The sequence below is a fragment of the Tupaia chinensis genome, unplaced genomic scaffold (assembly GCF_000334495.1).
Source record: "Tupaia chinensis unplaced genomic scaffold, TupChi_1.0 Scaffold000350_1, whole genome shotgun sequence".
Taxonomy (NCBI): Eukaryota; Metazoa; Chordata; class Mammalia; order Scandentia; family Tupaiidae; genus Tupaia; species Tupaia belangeri.
This window is the reverse complement of record NW_006159844.1, coordinates 9,223,523-9,241,821: the sequence shown is the minus strand read 5'-3', so window position 1 is coordinate 9,241,821 and position 18,299 is coordinate 9,223,523. Positions and strand designations below refer to the sequence as shown.

Here is an 18,299-nt window from a genome sequence, read left to right as displayed (position 1 = left end):
AACAACAAAAAGAATTATTTATTTAATTTTATTTATTCTTTCATTTATTTTAATTTGACCAGAGAGAGACAGAGAGAGAGAGAAAAAGTGAGATAGCGAGTCACCAGGTCTGGGACTTGAACCATAGTCAGCCATGTGGGAGTGTCTAGTGCCTTAACCACCATGCCACCTTCTGGCCCCATTCATATGTAATTTTCAGCAAATATCTTATATTGGATGTCAACTGTGTAAAACATTGTTGAAAAGAAGTACTGTAATTGACAGGCTTCTTTCCGTCCTTGAGGAGTTTACAGTAGAGAGATGGAGCAAAGTACATAAAAGAGTGCCCAAACTAGACCTCATAAAAGAGGTAATCTAAAGCATAGGCAGAGAGCTGTAAGGAACAAACACAATGTGGCCAACACCTTCACAACATCTATAAATTCCAGTGTATGTTTATGTGCTGTTATTTAAGCAGGTCTAAGGAGGGAAAAGAGAGTCACCCTCTATAGCTGCCAGATTTCCAAAGTACAGTTTTTGTCTCTAAGGATCCTGTTTCATTCAGTAACTTTCCTTCTTATTAAAGTGAGCTTTTCAGGACCTGGGACAGTGTGGGGAGGGGCAAAACACCATCCCCTTCTCATTGCAAGACCACTGAGAGCCACAGTCTGCCATCAGTCCCACCACTCCCTCTCTGGGAAAACTGTTCAAGATCCAGAAGCTTAAAATAGGGGCCATTCAGACCAGCAGATGGTGTAATGGTTATGTTGCTGGACTCCCACGTAGTCGACCACAGTTCGAATCCCAGACCTGATGACTTAAACTCACGCCAGGCATGTGTGCATGTGTGCCCAAGATCCTAAGAGGAGAATGGGGGTTGATTTCTCACTTTTTGTCTCTCCAGGGAGCACATGCACCCTATCGCAAAAAAACTCTCTTAAAAAAATAAATAGGGGCCATCAATTAAAGCTTCCATATACTTAGAGTTTTTTTTGTCATATTCCAAGTGAGAGAAAACAACCCCACCAGTCACCCAGGAAGCCTTTCGCCATGCCAGTTAACAAGATTTTTAGGGCATCAAACTACTGTTACTTTCTTTCTATAAAAGTTAGTCACAAGGGTTAATATTCCTTCCTTTCTGAAGCATCTTGTAATTAATATCATGCATCTTTGGAATTTCTGGATAGGATATATGCCTGTGGTTTAGAATGGTTTGTGGAAGGCTATCTGGCTCCTTTAGGGACTGAGTGTGGATTATGGCGTGAATACCATGCCAAGTGAACTGACTCGATAGTTCAATTGCCTTGATGTCCATAGAACCATCTGTTGATTGACATCTATTGATTGCTGGATAGAACTACCCAAATAACTAAATAGCAAGGTACTAGCTCAGGGATACTATGTGGTCCTGTATACATTAGGTGCCGTGAGCCCAGCAGGTAGTGTGGTGGTTAAGATGCTGGACTCCCACACAGCTGACCATGGTTCAAATCCTGGAACTGGAGGCTTGCTTCTCCACTGTCTCTGGCGAGCGCACATACGTGGTCACAAATTTAAAAATACAAATAATAATAAATAAAATTAAATGAAGAATAGAAAAATAAATTAGGTGCTATAATATGTTGCAAAAAGCTTGAAGCAAAATTTGAAAACCATGGAAGAAAGATTAATATTGCTATAGCTATTCTAAAATTAAATACATTATGACAGGCAGATTCTTAAACACGATAATTGTCTTAGTTCCATATTTTAGTGACAGCTTAACCCATAAGTATTAAAAATATACACTTAAGAGGTATCTTTATGTTAAAATATCAAACTCTAAATGTCTTTACATTTTAACACAAATATGACAAGATGAGTGCCTTGTCATCTGAATGTTAAGTTTTATTCATACCAGTTAAATAATTTAGGTATTATCTAAATAAAGGGGGTGCTCTGTCCAAATGCCTTATTAGAAGATTCTATGACAGAAGATTCAAATCCATGCATATAATTGATACTCCTAGCTTCAATTATCAAGGATTAGGAATCACATGTGTACCACTTCATCCTACTAGGATGACTATCATTTTATAAAGGTCAAGTATCAAGTCTGAGCAAGGATGTGGGAAAACGGAAACCTTTATCCACTGCTGATGGGAATGTAATATTGTGAAAATACTGGGTTGTCGGAATGTGTCATGACTTTTCCAGTGACCCAATAGAAAAGTTTGATGGTTTCTCAAAACATTCAATATAGAATTACCATTTGAGCCAGTAATTCTACTCTTAGACATATACCTAAAATAACAGAAAACAAGGACTCATACAGACACTTGCATATAAATGTTTATAATAACATTAGTCACAATAGTCAAAATGTAGAAACAACCTAAGTGTCCATCAACAAATGAGTGAATTTTCAAAATGTAGTATATGCATATAATGGAATATAATTTAGTAGTGAAAAGGAATGCAGGACTGGCTCCCTAGCATAGGTAATGTGCTGCTCAAGAGATGGAGCCCACATGGCAATTGCGATTTGATTCCCTGGCCTGGTTGACCTGAACTGTATGGGGCATGTATGTGAGTGTGCAAGATCCAGTGGGCTGCAGGACTGGAGGAGGGGATCATGGTGTGACCAGAGCCTGTGGAGGGTGCTCATTTCTCTCTCATTCTCTCTTTCTCCCTTTTACTGTCACATTTATGTCCGCATGTATCATGAATCAGAGAAAAAAACAGTATAACAAAAAAGAATGCAGTTTTGAAGATACAACATAGATGAATCTTGAAAACATTATGCTAAGTGAAATAAGACAGTCATAAGATCAATATTGGATAAGTTCACTTATATAGAATGTCTAGAACAGGAAAATTTAAAGAGATGGAAAGTAGATTGGAGATCACTAGGGCCTGGGAGAATGGGGAATGGGGTGTTATTATTTAATGCATACAGAGTTTCTTCTTAGAGTGAAGAAAAGTTTAGGAAATAGTCATGATAGTTGCATAACGATGTGAATATAATTATCGCTACTAAAATATACACTAAAAATGGTGAAAATGTCAAATTTTATGTTATATAACTTTTTTTGACCACGATGAAAACAGTTTTAACAAAACACATTTACAACATAATCTATTGCTTGTTTACTTGCAGCTCTTTTATTATAATACTCATAGATCTATCTATAGTATAGCCCAGATGTCTCTCCAGTACAGAGACTATAGGATATAAAAGCAGAGGGTATATTTCTAGTGGTACAACTGACAAATTACGTTCCTTATGGATTCAGAATTTAAATTTAGTTTCCTGAATTCAGGTTTTGTGTCCTTTCTGAAGAAGAATCCTCACTAAACGTTGACTCAAACAGAGCAAGAATGGACTTCTTGAAAACCTTTTTGAAGTTCTCTCCAATAAATAGGTAGAGTGTGGGAGAAAAGACAGTATTGAAAGAAGTGGTTAGCGCTGTAAGTACCAGAATCAGTTCTGAAAGTAATGACTGGTTCTTGGTGAGAATTAAGCTCTGGTGTACATGGTAGGGCATCCAACACACGAAGAAAGAGATAATGGCAGTCATCATGACTTTGAAGGGCTTGCTGGATTTACACAGGCCTCGTTCTTTCATCTTGCTGGCTACACTTTTGTAACAAAAGATGATGATGAAGAAAGGCAGAAGGAAGCCCAGCAAGAAGCGACTGGTGAAACAGGCTATATGAATCCATTGCCTTAATGTTTGCATCTCTTTGCTTTCCCAGTTGGTAGACACAGCATAGTTATTTCGGCAGGTCACTGTTCCTTTATGGTCACGATGTGTCTCCCTGAAAACCAAATAGGGCAGGCTGAGAGCAGTCGCAGATATCCAGACTCCCAGGATAATGCTGCAAGCCCAGCGTGGGGTGCGGTGCTGCTGGGACCACACTGGGTAAAGGGTGAGAAGATAACGATCAAGACTAATGCCCGAGAGGAAAAAAACAGAAGAGAACATTCCCACAGACAAAGTGGCATTGAAGACCTTGCACAGTGCAGTTCCAAAGGTCCACTGATTGTCTTGAAGAAAGGAGGTGGCCATAAATGGCAGAATCAATGTTGAAATAAAATATGAGAGAATGAGATGAAAAAATAAGAGAGTATTGACAGTCTTTTTCATCTTGAATTTTAGCACCCACAAATAGAGGCCATTGGCGATTGTACCGATGCTACATGAAATGAACAAAGAGAGGGCAACAATCATTTTTGAGGCAGGAGCTACAAGGTAAGTGTTTCTTACTAAAGTAGACACATTGATCAGGTGATTGGTAGAGTTGATCAGATCCATAATTACCTGTGGAAAGAAAAAACCATGAAAATAACAACAACAACAAAAAAAAGCAAAAGAAAAGGTTAAATGTAAATAATAATGTGTGCTTATTAATAGTTTAAGATAGTATAATAGTGACAAACATCCTATGTCTACAATATACAAATAAAATATTTTCTAAGGGCTATGCTTTTGTGTTGTATGAGGAATTAAGATCAAATAAGTCTGAGCACCAAAGCCAGGAATAATAAAGATGAAAGGAAATGAATGTGTGCAAGAGAGAGAGAGAAAGAGAGAGAGAGATTGGGAGGTTTTGACAATTGCTAAATAATTAGCTGAAAATCTTCCCTTTGGACATTAAGCAGAAGTCTGACCCTTGTCAATGGGCACAACTTCTTGAATAAGGTAATTTGACAAGATTTGATCAGGGCAAATTTTGCTAATGGTATAAATTGGAATACAAAAATAACAACTGTTGTGTTGTAAAAGAAGTTACTGGTTTTGTAGATTAGTAAATTCACACAGGTAACAAAGCTATTGCCACTTTTCATTTCATTCAGCTCATGAGAAAAAGAAGGAATAAGAAGGAAAAAGGGTGTAAAAAAATTAGGGAAACTTTTTCAAGAAGTGACGTCTCATTGAATACTGACAACAAAGCAAATCTTTGCATTAAAAAACTAAAAAAAAAGCTGTTGTAAATTAGCAATCATGGGATACTTTAATTAGATTTCTTTCATGAGCTAACTATATATTAAATACATTATCTAGTATTTTAATACTCAGCACATAACAGTAAGAACTAATTTTTTTTTGGTAGAGAGATTTTTGCTATAAGGTGCGTGCACTCGCTATGAGAGAGACAAAGAGAAAGAAAGAGAGAAATCAACTCCTGGGGGGATGGCCATGCTCCAATCCCTTCTCCTTCAGTCTCCTCTCAGGATTTTGGGCATGCATACACACATGCCTGGCAGGAGTTTCAAGCTTTTCCTGGGACTCGAACCATGGTCAGCCATGTGGGAGTCCAGCAACGTAACCACTACAACATCTGCTGACCTCAGCACTTACTTTTTAATTTTTTTAAAACTAAACAAAAACATTCTAGGGAACCAGCAGTTAGCGTAATGGCTATGTCGCTGGACTCCCACGTAGTCGACTGCGGTTTGTGTCCCGGACCCGGTGGCTTAAAACTCACGCCGGGCGCGTGTGCGTGCGTGCCCAAGATCCCGAGAGGAGAATGGAGGAGAAGGGATTGCGGCGTGACCATCCCCCCTGGGGGGTGATTTCTCGCTTTCTGTCTCTATGTCTCTCTCTGTCTGTCTGGCGAGCGCACGCGCCCTACAGTGAAAATCTCTCAAAAAAAAAAAAAAAACATTCTAAGAATATACAGAAAGAAGAAATAATTGTTGTTTAAAATCACAATTGTCATAAATTAATTCTGCCTTCTAAGTGAGTTGCAAAGTTTTGCTCTAAAATAGAAAAATGGTTCTCTTTCAGGAAAATATCTTTGTAATCTACTTTGGTCACATAAAGTGGAATCTGAAGGGTATGGAATGGATAGTCAATGGTGAGAGAAAGAGTGAGGCCTTGAGAAAGAGGCTGTGTGGAAGTCCTGGGACCTTGAGAAGAAGAAGGAGTGTGAGTGGTTTTAAGAGAGGGCATACAGGAAAACCCCTGTGGGAGATTAGCTGTCCTGAGGAGGAGAAAACAGAGGAGATATTCTGAGAAGCAGAAATGACATAGGGGATTTAAACAATGGCACATCTAATACTCAGTTTTAGTCTATGTGCTGTGCTTCGATGTGGGGGAATGTCCCCTCTCTCCATTAATCTATAATATAATTGTCTTGTATTGATGGTGGTTCTGCATAATCAAAGAAAAAGAGCTTGTGTTCTGTATTTGAGATGAAATAAGGTGGTCAAAGAAAACCTACAGCAGGTGGTAAGATGTGAGTGAGATGATGAGTATCTGGAAACTAGATAGATTTGGGGGCATAAATTAAAAAGCAGAAATGAAAGCCCCAAGAGAATTTCCAGTTACTGTGTGTATAGTCTGTGTACATCTGTGTTCTCTCTGTATTGATTCATTTGTGTGTATGTATGTGAGTATTCGGTCTCTGTATGTTTCTCCATGGTGTATTTTTATCCATGGGAGGTGTGTATAAAGCTGTGTGTGTGTGTGTGTGTGTGTGTTTATGTGCCTGTGGTCTGTTTATGTGTATATGTGGTTTATTTGTGTAATCTCTCTGTGTGTAGTATCTGTATGTGTGTGTCTACAGTCTTTGTGTGTTTATCTGTACAATGCATTTATGTATGGTGTTTGTGTATCTGTGCTGTGTGTGCATAGTCTCTGAATGTATATGCATATGAGAAATTGGGTACCTGAATTATAGGAAAGATTCTCTTTAAACATTTATTTATTTTTAATCTTATTTATTATCATTATTCTTCCATTTTGACCAGAGAGAGCGGCAGACAGAGAGAAAGGGAGAGTGAGAAAGCAAGTCACCAGGTCTGGGGCTAGAACTGTGGTTGGCCATGTGGGAATCCAGCACCTCAACCACCAAGCCACTTGCCAGCCCTGAAAGGCTTTTTTTTCTTTTTTTTTTTTTTTTAACTATGTGCCTGAACTTTAGAAAGTCATCTGAAAATAATGTATTGAGTAAAATTAAAGTAAATTTTTTTCTGATCAGGGCTGGCAGGTGGCGTGGTGGTTAAGGCCCTGGAGTTCCACATAACTGACCATGGTTCAAGTCCTTGACCTGATGGCTTGCTTTTTCACTTTCTCTTTCTCTGTCTCTCTCTGGTCACATTAAAAAATAATAAAATACATACATAAATAAATAAAATAAATGATTCTTAAAGTTTTTTTTCTGATCAATGTTTACAGTGGTTGTAAATATCATATAAAGTTTCCTAAAATTGATTTATTGAATATAACCAGGTTTCCTCACTTGTAAATGCCTTGTAAAATGGTTTTAAAGTATATGAGTATAAATAAATGGGCAGAGCTCAAGCTCTGGCCTCCCACAGTCTTGGGTTATCTTACATCTACCACTCCCAATTCCATGACTTTAGACTTTTAACTCTTATTTTTAAAGAGAGGCTTTTGCTATAGGGTATGTTCATTTGCCAAAGAGACAGAAAGTGATAAATCCCCCCCCGGGTGTCTGGCCATGCCACAATCCCCTCTCCTCCATTCTCCTCTTGGGATTTTTGGGCACACATGCACATGCACCTGGCATGAGTTTTTAAAATTTTTTGAGAGGTTTTTGCTATAGGGTGTGTGCGCTTGCCAGAAAGACAGAGAGAAGCAGAGAGACAGAAAGTGAGAAACCACCCCTCAAGTGAGATGGTCACGCCACAATCTCTTCTCCTCCATTCTCCTCTTGGGATCTTGGGCATGCATGCACACACGCCCGGCATGAGTTTTAACCCACCGGGTCCGGGACTCAAACAATGGTCGACTATGTGGGAGTCTAACGACATAACCATTATGCCATCCACTGGTCCCAGACTTTTCTCTCTTTAAGCCTTTCACCTTCTAACCTCCTATAAGTTTAAATGAGGACTAAGTGAGATAATGCATAAAAATAACATAGTTTCCTTCTTAGAATATAGTTTGTGCTCAATTATTCTTTACCTATTATTTTGCTCAACTTATTGTATTAATGCTAGGAAGAGTCCCATTCCGCTTTTTTAATGCTGCAGGTAACTTTTCTTCCCTCTCCAAGGCATCTGTACTGAATTCTAGAGTACCTCCAAGGATTTCTAAAAAATATAAAATCCATCTATTTGGGTAGAGCTTTCAGATTTAGAGTTACTTTAATGCTTTAAAAAAAGTTTATTTATTGATTTCTTCAATGAAGGAAGGAAACAGAGAGAAAGAGAGCAGGGGGGCACTCCCAGTAGGGTCTTCATGACCCTACCCCCAGCCTCAGCCATCCAGGATCATGGGTACGTGCATGGACCCCTGCATGCACAGGGAGACCTCAGGACCCAAATCCAGAACCTTCCCAGATGGCCTCAGCATCGTGGAGCATTGTGTTATGCTGCACCACCATGGCTGGACCTACTCTGAGGCTTTGATATAATGGTATCTTTGGCACAAATGATTTTCAGGAAGACTCCATCTCCACTTGGAGACACTGAGCTGCTGCTGGAGGGGAGGGCACAGGAACCTCAGGAAGCTGATCTGGAGTCAGCCTACAGGGTCTGTCCATATGACATGACTAGCTGACTCACTCTTACCTCAGAGCTGTATTTTCATGCAGGATGATCCTTGGCAGGCCAAGGAGACTCTACATTAGCATTCTTCCCTGGAAGGACAGAGTTCGAAGATCAGTGACACTTTGCCTTCATTTCATCTGCTTCTTCATACTGATGTTACTCTCCAACCTTTAACCCACCTTTACTGAAAATGTCTGTGAAATCTTTTTGTTCTTCCTGGTTCCTTTTTCTGTGGAATGTATTGCCACAGGGGTGGAGATAAAAAGGTGAGCACTTCTTCAAATTATTTCTCCATTTTAACAGAGGAATTAAAAAGTTCCATAAGCAAAGTCATTCTATGTAAGGTTAATAAGCTCATTTCAGGTGTTAAAACTCTGATTAAAAATTACCTTCTCATATTCAGTCATCCCACCAGGCACCCACTCTGCCTCAATTCCAGAGTGTTCATTAGCATATGGACGAATGGTGTTGGGTACATGGGGAGGTGGTAAATATCAGGCACAGACAAAAATAGAATCTGGAAATGAGCTACCTAATCTTGCTGGAGAGAAAATGTTTGAAAAGAAAAATTTAAACACTGAGTTTCACATTAAAATGGAATATATGAAGAGAAGTCAAAGATGTACATGATTTTGTTTGGAAAAATGAAGACTAGTAGGCAGCAAAACCTGCATTTGCACAGTTGCTAAGAATGGTTGGGAAAGAAAACAAAAAAAACCCAAAAAACAAAAAAACCAGAGCTGGATACTACATCCTAGAAGATGCTCTCATTACAGTATAAGAAACCCTACATCACAGGTGTTTGAGCCATTACTGACTGAGCTCTACATTTTCTATTTTCCTCTCTCAAGCCATCTCTAAAAATTTTTTGGATCCACCTCTGTACTGACCCGAGTGTCCTGATTTCTTTGCTGCTTGCTTTCCTCTTCATCTCACCACTGCCAGTGGAGAAAATACATCAAAACTGCTGCGTAGTTTCAGTGGTGAAGAGCTTGGGAATCAAAACTGTTACACAGTCTATGTTATAATTTTAAAGTGGTCACTGCTAAGACTACAGTCTTGTTAAAAATAGGCCTAAGATTTTATTAGGTGGTCGGGAAAGTCATGAAGTCTTTTTCTGTGTTTTTCTATGCAAAAACGTGTCATGACTTTCCTGACAGCCCAATAGTTCTTAATTCATTTCTGACGGTGACCTTCAACCTAAACTCTGATATTCTTTTTCAGGTTGAGTTTTCAAACTTGTTAGTTCATTTTGAAAGGAATTTCTTGCCAAGTTTTCATACCCTTTGGGTTAATTCACAGATCTGGAAGCAACCTGAAATATTATTTGGTCCAAACCCACTAATTCTGAAGATTAACAAATTGAGATCCAAAGAAGTTAAGTGGATCCCAATAGGTTTTCACCAAGAAAAGAGCCAACCAGCCAAGAGCCCTTTCCTATACTACCTCATTAGAAAAAAAGGGAATTTGGACCAGGTTCTTCCTCCTCTTACCCCATTTTATATTTCCTAATTCTACAGTTAGTGAAATTTACAACTAACATATATACTAGGGAATAGTGCTTAGTTTTTCCCCCAACACATGCGTTAGAGCAAGTACCACCACTAGGTGGCCTAAAATACAATTCTTCTATAACTCACCTCAGAAATACTCTCACTAATGAATTTTTTCCACCAGTAGGTAATTAAGCTAATGATATTCTCTTTGCTGGAAAATATACAGATTGTGTTTGAGGAAGTAACTTTTCTTCTGTGGCTTTGGTGATGTGACACCCTTTGGTTCACGTTTTGTATTTCAAAATAAGTCAGGTGATTTCAAGAAAAGAACTCGTAGAAATGGAAACCGTTTTTATGTTGTTTTGCTACAAGCACAGTATGAAATACATAGAATGCAGGAGCAGATAGTGTTGCCTAATCAAATGTTTGTAAGATTAGAAACTCAGAAATGGGTATCATTTTTAGAGTTAGAAGAGACCAAAGAGTTAATTCCATCCAACACCTAGTGTCTAAGTGAAGAAACTAAGATTCTCAGAGATATTTAAGAACTTGTCCTAGATTCTGTGATCAGTTAATAAAGAAGTTGGGTAGAAATAATATACTCAAAATATTGATGTGCTGCTTATGACACTCTGTGGATCACATAGAGCAGTACAGGAACAAAACCCTAGCTATAAATCCAAATTCTGCTCTTTACCACATGCATAACTTCTCTGAGTCACAGTTTCCTCCTGAAACATAAAACAACAACAACACATCCTCTGAAGTATCCTTGTGGGATTAAGTGAGATAGTATACATAGATAAGGGCTTAGCACAGTACCTGGCACATGGACAGTATTAGATAAATGGTAGCTAATATTAATATTAGGTAAGTGGTAGCAGAGAATACCAGCAAGCCCACTGGGCTGGAGCAAATCTCTGAGCAGTGAAACTCAAGAAACATTTATTGAATATCTATGGTATGACAGCCAGTGTTGGAGACTGGGGAACACAAAGTAAATAATTCAAAACAATTACCCTTAACATTTGTAGTTACTGAAGAAGATAGTACCTGACCTGAATACTTTAGGGATGTTGGGGAGAGCCTTGGAAACAGTGCGCTTAAAAGCATAGCCAAAGAGAACAATGTCTCAGCTCCATATCCCAGCATCAGGGGAATAACAATGCAGGCACTACTACAGTGGTTTCCAGCCTGGCTAAAGTCAGAATCACTTGGAGATCTTTAATAAACAATCTAGATAACATGTATAATATCCTCAACTGGACTAGTGTGAGGTGTATTCATGTTGGGTAAAATCACTTTACAAGCCAAGAGATATATTGTGATTGAATGTATAACATAAATAAAAAATTAATTAAAACAAAATCAAAACAAAACAATCCAGAGTGGGCCGGTCAGTGGTGTGGTGGTTAAGGCAGAGGATCCCACATGGCTGACTATATGGTTCAAATCGTGGGCCCAGAGGCTTGAAAATCATGCCAGGCACAGGTATATGCATGACCCAAATCCCAAGACAAGGATGGAGGAGAAGGGATTGTGGCATGGTTATCCCCTCTGGTGAGGAGTGCTTTCTCACTTTCTCTTTCTCTTTCTCTCCCTCTCTGTCTCTCTCTCTTTCTCAGGGAAGTGCATGGACCTTATAGCAAATAAAAATAAAAAAAAACCCTCAATATTTCTGTAATTTAATTAATTCATTCAGTATTTACCAAGTATTTACTATACTTCAAGTACTATTCTTGCCACTGGGAATACAGAGTAAATGAGAACTGTGCTCACATGAAGGTTACAGTCTAGTGGGAAGGGATGAATAATAAACCAGTAAATAAACATGTAAAGAAGAGAAACACTATTGTGCTATGCAGAGCATTGAAACATGGAAATGTGATAAGGGACTAGATGGCTACTTTAGTTGGGCCAGTCAACAAAGGCCACTCTGTGACATTTAATGAGATTGGAATGACATGAAGCAACTGACTGTGCCGTGATGAGGAGGAAGAACTTTGCTCTGGACCTAACCCGAGTCTTGCTCCATGTCTGTTTGTTCCATATTAGCCTCTTTCTACTTCCTGTCTGTCTGCTCTTGCTTTCCTAATTGCACCTGCCCCGTTATAACACTCTTCGGTTCATGAATTCAACTTCATTCTATGGTTTTTGGCTCGGGTTCTCTTCGTTGTCAAGTTCTTATTATGATAGGTAGCATTCCTTAAATAGGAATTCAGGTTTGTTCAGGGGACTATCTCCTGAGATTTGCTCCCAGCAGGTCCTGTTGGATATGACCCACCACACTGGGCCTTCCATGTCCGAACAGCACTCCCAGAACTACAGGCGGGATATACTGGAGGAGAGGCAGGAGGCAGGGCTGGAAGTTGGCCTAAGGTCTTGATTATGAAAGAACTTGGATTCAGGTTTTATCTCAAGGGAGAAAGGGTTGGGCTTAGTAAAGACCACAAGTGGAGAAAATAGATGTTTTAAAGGAGTGAAAGAGTTATAGGTTTGGATCGATTTGTTTATCCCCAAATTCAGACCCAAGGTAATTTATTGAGAGTGAACAGGAGTAGAATATAGGGAAATGAGGAAGGTTTAGAATTTCCTATGAAAATAATGAGACATATAAAAAATTAGTAGCATTATGGGTCTGTTTAAGATTAGGGACCACGTATTTGTAGGTCTCCACTTCTAGGAAGGGAGGAAAATACCTCATTATGCACATTTCAAACTCTGAGTCGCTCACTCTGTTCCATTTGCTTCCAGCCTTGTTATAGGAGTGAAGCGGATTGTCAACATAGTCAAGGTTGATGGTTTCCGAGCTAATACTACCAGGAAAGGCCGATAGCTGAGTTGAGGTTGTCAATAAGAGAGCAGTAGAGGTGACATTGCTAGGATTTAGGAGGAATAGGGATCATGCAAAGCCATGGTGAGTTTGCCAGACAGGAAGAAAGGGAGGGATTTGAGGGACTGGAGGGCCTAATGCAAGCAGAGTAGTAGTATTTCTATAAGTAGAAGTCTGGTGGTCTGGTATGGGATAATGGAATTTAAACTTCTTTTTTTTTTTTTGGAGAGGTTTTTGCCATAGGGTGTGTGCGCTCGCCAGACAGACAGAGAGAGACAGAGAGACAGAAAGCGAGAAATCACCCTCCAGGGGGATGGCCATGCCACAATCCCTTCTCCTCATTTCTCCTCTCGGGATCTTGGGCACGCATGCACATGCACCCGGCGTGAGTTTTAAGCCACCGGGTCCGGGACTCAAACTGCGGTTGACTACATGGAAGTTCAGCTACATAGCCATTACTCTAACTGCTGGTCTAAACTTCTTGAGGTGTAGCTGTTTTGAGTGATGTCAAGGACTCCAGAGTGTGGTGAAAGCAGTCATTACAATTGGAATTGTAATGAAGAAACTTGAAACCATGTATTGGGTGGTCTTTACCTTAAAAGTAGTGGGCAATCACTGAATTATTGCTATTATTTATCTTTTTTAGAGAGAGATTTTTGCTATAGGGCACGTGTGCTCGCCAGAGAGACAAAGACAGAGGGTCAGGAAGCAAGAAATCACCGCCCAGGGAGGGATGGCCATGCCGCAATCCCTTCTTCTCTCGGGATTTTGGGCAAACAAGCACATATGTCCAGTATAAGTTTTAAGCCTCTGAGTCCAGGACTTGAACCACGGTCAGCTACGTGGGAGTCCAGTAACATAAACATTACACCATCTGCTGGTCCCACACTGAAATGTTTTAATTAAGGAATAATACGATCATAGTGATCATTTTAAGATAGCCCAGCTTTTGAGGTGGGGAATGGATTAATGAAGGGTGAGAATGGAAGTGGGGAGATCATTTTTGGTTTGGGTTCCCCAAAGGCAGGCCCTAAAACAGGGATTCTAGGACAAGTAGCTTATTTGCTAAATGATCCCAGGAAACCTGGTATGAGCTGGGGGGGAAAGGCAAGAGCAAGAAAGGACAAATTATTAAACAAGCCACAGCTGTGGGTAATTAACGCTTCATTCCCAGAAAGAAAACTCTCAGAAATGGTGTAGAACATATGCTGGGTTCCCACAGCTGAGGTGTGAAGAGTTGCGCTAGCTACACATCAACCCCTGTCTGTCACTGGTTGAGAAATTCTTCCTGGGGGTGTTAATTTCTTGGTTCTTCCTTTGCCAAACACATGAGCAGAGTAGAATCCTGTGGCCAAAGAAAGCTTTGGGGTTGAGGGGGGAGTAGGTTCAAGCAGAAGGAAGTATGGCTAGCAAGTACTGAAATAGTAAAGAAAAAAGTCATAGGCAGGTATCAAAGAGGATCTGCTCCATCTGTTAGTACCGGCACGAGAGAGGTGGCTTCAGTTAGGGTAGTGATAATAAAGCTAGATGTCAAAGGATTTAAGAGGTGCACATATGCTAACTTTGGTGCACATTAATTTCATACTCTCCATTTTGTTAACTATATTTATAAGCGTTCCACATTTTAAAAAATTCTTTTTAAAAGTAATTTGTAAGTCCAAGATATCCCCCAAAGAAAAATAAGGCCTGATACTCTTATTTCTGACTCAGGATACAAATTATTAGGTTGTTGGGAAAGTCATGGCCTGTTTTTCTATGTTTTTCTATGCGAAAATGCCTCACGACTTCCCCAATGACCCCATATAGAAAGGTGAAAATCTAAGGCAATGTTGCACAATAGAAATAGAATGTGAGTCACATAAAAACTTGTAGAAGCTACATTTAAAATGTAAAGAGAGAGACCAGCATATGGTGTATCAGTAATGTCACTGGACTCCCACATAGTTGACCGTGGTTCGAGTACCAGACCTAGCAGCTTGAACTCCCGCCAGGTGCGCGTGTTCGTGTGTGTATGTGTGTGCCCCTGACATCCTAAGAGGAGAATGGAGGGAAAGGGATTGTGGTGTGGTCATCTTCCTGGCTGGTGATTTCTCACTTTCTGTCTCTCTGTCTCTCCAGTGAGTGCACATGCCCTATAGCAAAAATCTCTCTCTCTCTCTTAAAAAAAAGAGGAAAATAGAAAAAAATCTCAATAACATGTTTATTAAAAAATTATCATTTGAATAGGTAATGAATACAAAAGTTATTAATGAAGGGCCAAGTGGTGGTGCAGGGATTAAAAAGAAGACACTCTGTGAGACAAAATTTCGGACTTGTGTTCAGAGACCTCCCTGAGTGTGCCAGGCATGTGTGTGCCCATGATTCAGGACTGGCTGAGGCTGGAGATAGATTGCAGTGTCAAGATTTTATTGAGGGCGCTTCTCCCAGAAGAAGAAATAAACTTGAAAAAATAGTGATAAGTATTTTACACTTTTTTTTTTTTTTTTTTTTTGGTGTTAAGTCTCCTCTCCATTTCTTAATCCTGTCAAGAGTTTGGGTGTGCATGCACACATGCCCAACATATTACTCAAGCCCCCAGGGTTTGGATTTGAACCTTGGTTGTCCATGTGTTATCTCGTTCCCTTTACTACTAAGCTATGGGACCAGCCTCCTAAAGAGGTTTTTTAAAAAATGTTTGACTCACTAGATTTTTTGCTATGATATATACATGTAAATATCTATATATATTTTCATATTTTTATTCATTCTTTCTGGTAACTTTCCATTTAATTATGAGGACAGAAATCTGACTGGTTTTTCCTATTTCTAAAATCCCTTCCAGAGGGCCTGGGGTAAGTCACTCCCATAGACATTAACCAGCCATTTTAGCCCATTTGATAACAGAAATCTTACTATATCCTGTCCCTGGCATAGAATTCCTATAATGGATGAGTCACACCCACAATCATTAACACCACCATTTTGACTTACCAATAACGGACAGGACTCTTCTAACATCCTGTCCTTGGGACAGTACCTTGTGACTATATGTAAGCCCCCTTATCTCTGTTATTAATTCCTTCCCCAAACCTACAAGCCCCTCTTCCACTGTCCTGCCTATTTGGGCTAGGCAAATGTAGAGCTTTTCACTAAATTCTCTCACTCTCCAAATCAAATCAAAGGAACCCCTGTACCTGATCACCCTGAAGAGAGAGGCATGATTTGCCTCCTCTCCAGCCTACGTCTCGCAATTTCATGCTTAGAAATAAATCACATTAATTATCATTTTTGTAGAGTTGATTATTTCTGTTGACAAAGTGGTGGCCACGAAGGGACCGGAAAGAAACTGAAGTTCTTCTGAGGGGTTGTTTCAAACCTGGTGCCTGGTACTAGCCCAATGGGCCCTTTGAGCCCCCTCTAGCTCCGAGCTTTTCTTTGGGGGAGATTCAGTAAGTTCTCTGGTCCAGGACCTATCCAAATTTGGTAGACGGTCTGGTTAATTTCTAAGCTGGATTGTTGCTTGTTTGTCTGTTCTTTTTTTGTCTGGTTTGGGTCTGTCATTTTTTTGTCTGTTTTGGGTAATCTAGGTTTGCTCCCCTCTGAGTGAGGGGTTGCTATTTGCTCTCCTCCAAGGAAGGGGTAGCAGTTTGCTCCCTCCAAATGGAGGGTAGTGGTTTGTCCCCCTTGAGTGGATAAGTTAGGGAAACCTAACATTTGAGATTGTATTCTAAAGGATCTTCCTCTTTTGCCAAAAAAGTAAATAAATAAATAAATAAATAAAAATAAATTAAAAAAAAGGTGACTTGGGGTTAAAATTTCCCAAGCGGAGAACTTTTGATATTTCTAAGAAAGTATTTTTGCATGCTAAGTTAAAAGACAACAACAAAAACTAGGGTCTCACATTAGGAAAAAGAATGGAAAACCTCCTTTGACTGGTATTTAAAGTAAACAGAAAAAAAAAATGATAAACTTACCTGCCTTCCAAAAATTTATTAAAAAATACTTGACCCGCAGTTAGCGTAATGGCTATGTCGCTGGACTTCCATATAGTCAACCGCAGCTTGAGTCCTGGACCTGGCGGCTTAAACTCACGCCGGGCGCATGTGTGTGCGTGCCCAAGATCCCGAGAGGAGAACGGAGGAGAAGGGATTGCGGCGTGGGCACCCCCCCTTGGGGGTGATTTCTCGCTTTCTATCTCTCTGTCTCTCTCTGTCTTTCTGGCGAGTGCATGCGCCCTATAGCAAAAATCACTGGGGGGGAGGGGGCGGGGAAATACTTGAGACTTTCTCGGAATTAAAAGGGTTAACAGAAGCTGCTTTGAAAACTTTTAAAAAGGCACCAGAATCTATTCCTTCCTCTGCTCCTCCCTATCCTTTACTCCCCTGTCCCTTCAAGTCTATCTTTCCTCATACTCCTTTTGCCTTTCCCCTAATTAAAAAATATTTAGGAGATATTATGGAGGGAAATAAAATTATGGTTGTTCCTTTTAAGGAGAAATCCCCTGGACACTCTCAGGAGAGCCAAATGTAAAGTATTTACCATGGACAAAGGCTGAACTAAAAGCCTTAATATTGAGATTTCCTGACCCGCCTAAAGACCCTATTGGGCTTACACAAGAGTTTGAAATAACCCTTAAAACCTATGACCCAGGATTTTCAGATCTGTATCAGCTAACCCAGCTTCTAGCTCAGGAAATAAGGCCAAAAAATGGTTTAAGTGAACAGATTGGAAAAACCCCTTAGATGATTTTAATAGAATCAATACAAAAGTGAGAAACAAATGCAGAGAACTTTTAGACCGCCTCTGCACTGTTCTGCCTCAAGTTTTTCCTAAAGTTATAAATTGGACAAAAATACAACAATGCAAGATCCACCCAAATGAGTCAAAACCTGCCTTTTTTTCTAGATTTGAAAAACTGTTCAAACACTATTCAGAAATTACCCCCTAAAAACTTCAAAAACAGTAGAAGTTAATACTTTGTTAATACTGGTTTCACGCTCGGTTTAGATGAGAAACTAATGACCTTGGTCAAAAGGTACAATGTGGCTTGGGCATCCCTACCCACGAGCCAACTCATTACATTAGTTGACCAATTATTTCAGACAATGCATAAAATAAAAAAGGATATGACTTACAAAATTATAAGCCTACAATTGAAACAGCTAAGTAGACAAGTCAGGGAACCACTAAATCACCAACCTCCCAAAAATTCACAACAAACACAAAAAGAGAAAATTTTCTATTACTGTGGGAGACATGACATATTAACCAACACTGTAAGAAACACAAACAAGCTCTTACACAGGGAACTTACAATTTTTGGGAGCTTCTAATCTGAGCCTGCATTTTAAATGTGGCATTCCATCCTGCGAATCATGTAGTCACACCACCAGACAGGGCCGAGGTACCACCAAGACCTTACTTTACATAAATTGTAAAACTCTCTTATGGGAACGGAAATAATGGGCATACTTTCTAAAACTTAAAAACACATCCTGTGGTGACT

General features: G+C 39.7%; 1 protein-coding gene across 3 annotated transcripts; it reads right to left on the bottom strand.

Annotated features, from left to right (window-relative positions):
* Positions 1-2,155: 2,155 nt before the first annotated feature.
* Positions 2,156-18,299, bottom strand: GPR33 (G protein-coupled receptor 33). Of its 3 annotated transcripts, none has more exons than XM_006152389.2 (3): positions 18,108-18,299; positions 8,507-8,574; positions 2,156-4,283 (listed from the first exon to the last, which is right to left on the bottom strand). In XM_006152389.2, the coding sequence occupies exon 3, from the start codon at positions 4,275-4,277 to the stop codon at positions 3,264-3,266; it is 1,014 nt and encodes a 337-aa protein (XP_006152451.1). In that variant the 5' UTR covers positions 4,278-4,283; positions 8,507-8,574; positions 18,108-18,299; the 3' UTR covers positions 2,156-3,263. The 3 variants fall into 3 exon arrangements, with proteins under 3 accessions (XP_006152451.1, XP_027629207.1, XP_027629206.1); XM_027773406.1 differs by having other exon boundaries at positions 2,156-4,158; XM_027773405.1 differs by lacking the exon at positions 8,507-8,574.